This window comes from Brachyistius frenatus, unplaced genomic scaffold (assembly GCF_029030835.1).
Source record: "Brachyistius frenatus isolate BFR_SWC_R1_liver_20210118 unplaced genomic scaffold, ASM2903083v1 Contig_275, whole genome shotgun sequence".
NCBI classification, from domain to species: Eukaryota; Metazoa; Chordata; class Actinopteri; family Embiotocidae; genus Brachyistius; species Brachyistius frenatus.
The window spans coordinates 59,466-65,465 of record NW_027210874.1 but is presented as its reverse complement, the minus strand read 5'-3'; the positions used below and the strand labels follow the sequence as shown (position 1 = coordinate 65,465).

The 6,000-nt window shown below is 43.9% G+C and overlaps 1 protein-coding gene across 3 annotated transcripts in view; it reads left to right on the top strand.

The window, feature by feature from the left end:
• Positions 1-4,528: 4,528 nt before the first annotated feature.
• The window catches only part of afap1 (actin filament associated protein 1), a 55,843-nt gene continuing 54,371 nt past the window's right edge, over positions 4,529-6,000 (top strand). For 2 of the 3 annotated variants that reach the window (XM_069721864.1, XM_069721861.1), the window contains exon 1: positions 4,670-4,796. In XM_069721864.1, coding sequence (XP_069577965.1) covers positions 4,760-4,796 — 37 coding nt within the window. In that variant the 5' untranslated portion in view covers positions 4,670-4,759. Of the gene's footprint in view, positions 4,646-4,669; positions 4,797-6,000 lie in introns of those variants that run through there. The other variant, XM_069721863.1, reaches the window with a different exon arrangement.

Below are 6,000 nucleotides of genomic sequence, written 5' to 3'. Positions count from 1 at the left end.
GGGTTCCCATCAGCCCTCTGACAGCACCACACTCCGAGAGCAGCTCTCCACACTGCAGGGACAAGGCTCGCCTTGTCTCCAAACCAAACCATGTGTCTTAATTTAATAACTGGAACGGGGGATGGGTCGAGGAACTGTTATTCAGTCAGAGTCATATGTCAACCATGTGACTCTTGAGTTTGTCACTGGGGTGGCATAATTGAGCTTTTTTTTTTTTTTTTTTTTTTTTAGCTGTTTCTTTGCAAAATCTTCTGCGGTGTGAAGAGTTTTATTTCACCAGGCTGTTGATCGAAATTATATAAATTCATCGATCTAGAACTAACGGCGAGGTTTTTGTTCAGGGCTGGTGTCATACAGGAAGGACTCAGAAGGTGAAGATGTAATTTAAACATGGATGGTACAAATATAACACTCAGGGCCACACTGTAAATAGTGTAACAACTGGTTTTCATTCCTTTCTGTATAAAAACAATACGACTCTTACAATGGGCTCTGTAACACTACAGTCAGCATCATCAACATCTCTCAGTACGGTGGCTGTGCGGGTTGCCTCGCCTAAGGCCTGCCCGGTCTGACTGGATCCTGTTCACCACTTCCATATGCTGCAGTCTGGTATTTATTTAAATCATTAAATTCAACTTAATTTCATGTGAATAGTATCACTCCTTAGGTACGAAATTATGGTTGCAAAGGCTAAACTCCATTCATCTAACAGTTGACCTGTTTAAAACGGTCACGTTTAGTCTAACAAATATTAGAATCAGCCTTCTGTCCAACAAATGTAATATGTTTCTGATCATACAGTACAATCCCCCCGTTCCTTTCATTATAACCCCCCCCTTATAACCTTTGTCCTTAATGGCAGCTACTGCTCTGATGACAAATGTTTCCCTGCGCAGGATATAAAATGTAGGACAGCCGATTGTGTCAACTTGGATATCTCTGAAACAAGCTCATGAAAAACCAAACATATTTTTCAAGGGAGGGGAGTTATTTAATTCAAACAAATAATTTTTTACGGCCGGTTTTAGTTGAAGTGTGTGTTTTTGTGTGTGTGTGTGTGTGTGTGTGTGTGTGTGTGTGTGTGTGTGTGTGTGTGTGTGTGTGTGTGTGTGTGTGTGTGTGTGTGTGTGTGTGTGTGTTTTCTCGCTTGGGTGTCTGGATAACATGACAGGTTGATGGCTGACCGGAGCAGAGAGGTATCCAAGTTATTACAGTATCTCAATCTCTATTAGATTTAATCGCAGTCAGGGGGCCAAACCCTGATGTCACTGTTGACTTTTATACAGCAGAGCCAAGTTAACATCTATCCAGAATGAGATTACACTTGGATCGCGCACACACACACACACACACACACACACACCGAATTTCCCCACTGTGGGATTAATAAATTCAATCTTATCTTATCCTATCAATGAAGAATATGCCGAGAGTGTCTTTTTCACCTTAACCCACCCATTCTTTCATCACTCCGCGTTTCAACACACACGAGCTCAGCACACGCTCCCTCTCCGTCGTCATATCGCACCCTGATAAGACTCATAGCCACAGCAGAAATCCTCCCTCTGGATTTCTCCACTACAATTGACTGACTTTAGGGTCATCTGGCTCGCATGCTGCCTCAGTGCTGCGCAGTGAACCAAGCTGAGAGGAATGCCACCCTCTTCTGTCCATAAAAAAAACACCCGAATACAAGCTGCCTTTTTCATGTTTCGAGCTCCCGATTGTTTGTCTGGCCGTGTTAGTTTCAGACGGGCAGCGTGAGGTTTAGAGGGGATCATATCTGAAGGGGGTTTTTTTTGGGTTCCGATGAGCTCGCTATTTGTTTTGACAGGCATGTCCGAAGCTATTGTCCCTGACTGCAATCTTTGTATGTGTCTATGTGTGTGGCCCTTTGCTGTCTTTCGTGTTCACGTCAAGGCTCTTTGTTGCCTGGAGAAAACCGGCGACCGTACTGTGAGTGTGAGCGAAGAGAAGAAAAAAAAAAGTTATATCTGAAAGGAAGCCAGAAATGAAACTCAATAGAGTTTTAAAAGTATTTTTTTTTAGCTGATTGTTCTGATTTTGTATTCTCTTCTCAATCAACCCTTTTCTTTTTCAAATTCTCATTGTGCATTCGCCAGCTGGGAATTGGGAAAATTCCCATTTGGGAACGTCCCACTTCTGAGTTGAGAGTGTTCCGAAACAGGCAACATGGCAGCGTCCAGAAAACCTGCTCTGTTTCTGCTGTCAGAATACAGAAAGGTGACGAACAACCTTGTCATCAGTCATATAAAAACAGGAACGAAACAGGGCTCTGGAGGACACAATTATTCGTACACTACTGCTTTGTTCATGAGCAAATAGGAAGTGGGAAAGTTCTGTTTTGATGTACTAATGTTGTTTTTAACAATTAACATAGCCAGCTAATTAGGGAGGCTAACCAAGTCTGTCTATTTTTAGAACATTTCATTCTTTCACCACAAGTCAGCTGCTGTTAAGTGGCGCCGAGCTGACTTCTCATTCCCAATTCGACAGGTTTTCAGGACTTGGAGGTCAGGATTTTTCCATTCCCCACTTGCTCATGAACGCACCACCGGCACCGAGTGAAAGACAGGCAGTGCAGCTAATTGGTTAACTGTTGAACATAAAAGAGCACTTAGCAGCTGAACAGACTCTTCTCAGGAGTTGGTGGGGACAATAATTTGAAATGGTAAGAACAAAAGCAAATGTGTTCTTCTCTGATGAAGACACTGGTAGGGGTTAAAATAACAGCTGTAATTGCTTTTTACAGAGTAAAAGTTGGGAATAAAGATATCTACCAAAATAACTCTTTGTTGAGCAGGTTTCAAAATCAGGTTACATATCCTGGTAAATCATTTTATCTCTCTCTTCTCTTCTTTAAGATATTGACCAAGTTCATCTGTCAAGAGAATAAAAAAAAAATATATATATTTATACCATTTTTTTAATTCAACTTTTAATTAGTGTTAATAAAGTGGGACAATCGAAATCTACACAGTGCAGAGCTTCGTTACTCGGAGGCATACCACTGAAAATCCATGACCTAAACAACATGTCATGCATTAATATATAGGTTCAGTAGTGAGCAGCACACACACATTCCCTGCAGGGTAAGGTCAGTTACAGACACATTATGGTGATTATCCTTTAGGGAAATGCATTTTAACAGCCTCTGCCACTCTGTGGTTCTCCTTGAACTGCTGGAATTGAAAAGTGAGCCGGGACATTATTCTTTCTCTCCACACTGTTCCCTCCCTCAGTCTCATGTTCCTCACGAGCAGAAAAGAAAACGAGCAGCCCTGAAGAAAAAGAAAGGAAAACACAGCATTGGGTAGCCTCAGTTCCCCCCCCCCCTCCTCCTCCTCTGGTGGCAGATGGGATATTGAACTCAGACCGGCTCATGCCTGCCCTCGGGGATGAGGAGGGAATCAGCAGCTCACGGTAATGGAGTGTAATTAGGGAAGGCAGCCCCTCTCTCTCTTTAAATGTTTCTTTTCTTATGTATGTGGCTTTAAAAAAAAAAAGTGTAACTGAAGCTGGTTGAGGCCTATCCTGTTTTACAAAAGCAGAATAATTTGCATTTACAAGCAACCAGTGGTGAGGAGGTTATAGGTCAGAGGCCTTAGTGCTGTTATAATATCTCCATGAACATCAATTATGGAAGGTCAGATGACAGAGGGGTCAGTGTTTATAGCATGGTTCTGAGAGTGTAGAACTTTTTACGCTGAATTTGTTGTCTGGTGTGACTGAACTGGGAAATACAAGGCAGTGTAATCAAAACCAATGGTTTCAGGCGGCCAGAGTTTTCATTAAAAGTCGCCCTCACCCACCAGTTAGTCAAAATATAATGTTGCTCTCAGGGCCCGAGAGTCAGCAGCTGTTACTACTGATGTGATACATTTTCACATAATTGTATTATTATTATTATTCTAAACATATTTCCCTTATAGGACAACGTACATTCACTAAAGTATGATTTAAGCATATTTAAAATATAAGCACCGATAAAAGAGACACTGGGGAGACAGAGGAGGATAGTGCTGCTTTCAAGAGCACTTGTTCATTCCCAAAAGGTGACTTCTATAAGTAGAAAAAGTCTGTAACAGTCTGTGGCCCATGTTAGTTTTCGTTCTCTGCTTTGAAAAGAATGGAGAGGAAAAATGCAAACCACAAAATATTTACTCATAAAAACTAAAAGTGTTTTTTTTATTTTTTATATCAAGAATGTTAGATATAGGCATGCGAGTTTGCTTTCATTATAAACGCATCATTTTCTAGTAACGCACATTGAAATTAATAACAAAGAAAAACACGTGTTCAATCCAATAGTCACCTCCCAAATTACGGCTCTCTGTCCCCGTCGAAGTGAAAATTTCGACAATCAAAAGGGAGGGAATACCGTTATCCCCGACTGTCTTTAAACGCAGCATAATGTCCAGCGGGCAGTGTGCGGGGAGAAAGAGCAAATGGGATTTTTTTTTTTTTTTTTTTGTGGAGGAGTCAAGGGGGAGGAGGAAAGAGAGGGGAGGAGGAGGAGGAGAAAGATCCGGAGAAAAAGTTTGAAGGGAAAAGAGAGACGTTTCAGTGGCCGGTAGAGAAGCAGCGAGCGGAGGTGGAAAGAGGCTGAACGCGATTGAAGGTCAAGCGCGCGTGCGGATTTTTTTTTTTTAATTTATCGCTGCCGGGGAGCCGTCGGGCACGCGCCTGCTCCCGTGTGCGTCGTTTGGCCGGATTAGATGAGTTTGACTTCGCGATGAGGAGCGACCCTGTTCTGTTCGCGTCCAGCAGGGGTGAGTGGCTCAACCTGCCCCCGGAGCTTCTTTTATTTAATTAATGTCTGACCTCGGAACGATCACCGTAGCCTCGCGCCCTTCTTCATTTTACAGGAACGAGCCTCGAAGACGACACGAGCGTCTTCCATTGACTTTTATTACCGCTTTTTCTTGTTTGTTTGTTTGTTTGTTTGTTTGTTTTATCTCGCGTGCGATCCCCTTAACATCCACGTCCGAACTCTAGAAAACGTGTTTTAAAGCCGCGAGCGCGTGCAGTTATTCGCCGATAACGGTTTCGTGTTGACGTCGCTTCAAGCGTTTTGTTTGTATTTCCTATTGCAAACGATTGTCAAATTGCAACAGTTTGCGGATTTTAATTATGCGCTACTATATATCAGCGCTGCGCGTTTGCGTAATGCGCGCGCACGCAGCCCGCGCGCGAAGAGCCAAATGAACGACAGAGAGAGAGAGAGAGAGAGAGTCAAAGGTGGAGAGACAGTTGGCTTCCTGACGGTGTCATTGGGGGTGGGTGGGGGGAGGGGGGGGGGCGGTTGTCATGTGTCCGTGAAGTATGAACTTCACGCCAAACTCCATGGAATCATCCGGCAACTGAATGCGGCTTTTTGCTTCCTGCAAAACTGCCGCCTCAGAAACGAGAAGTCAAACCTTCGGAGACTTTCGGTCCTCAGGAGCGCGACCTCTTTACGATCGGCGCAGTCTGGTATTTGCGGAATGACCGTAGCGTCGACGGGCGTTATGGTATATAAACTTACCGGCGCCGACAGAAAAAAAAAAAGCATGCGGAGAGCGCTTTTCAGATTTTATTTGATCGTTTCATTGTTTTTTTTTTTTTTGGGGGACATCACCCACCGTTATCTGACGTGACCCGTCGTTTTTAAGCACGGCGACCTTTAAAACGAGTCTGTTTTTCGTTACCTCGTCGCTGCTAGGCCGACAGATCCGGATACGTCAGCGGGCACCGTGCTGCGCGCTTCGCTGAAATATCAAATAAGGGATCTCAAATTTAGCAGGAGAATCGCTCTTTACGAGTTTAACCCTGCGGCGCGCCGACGTGCGGGGGGGGGGGGGGGGGGTCGCGTCCTTGTCCTCGTCCGACCTGGATTTTAAAAACGAAATTAAAAAAAAACAAAAACAAACTCGGACCTTTGCTTGCAAAACATCCACCGAGCAAAGTTGAGTCTACCTCCGTCACCTCGACAGC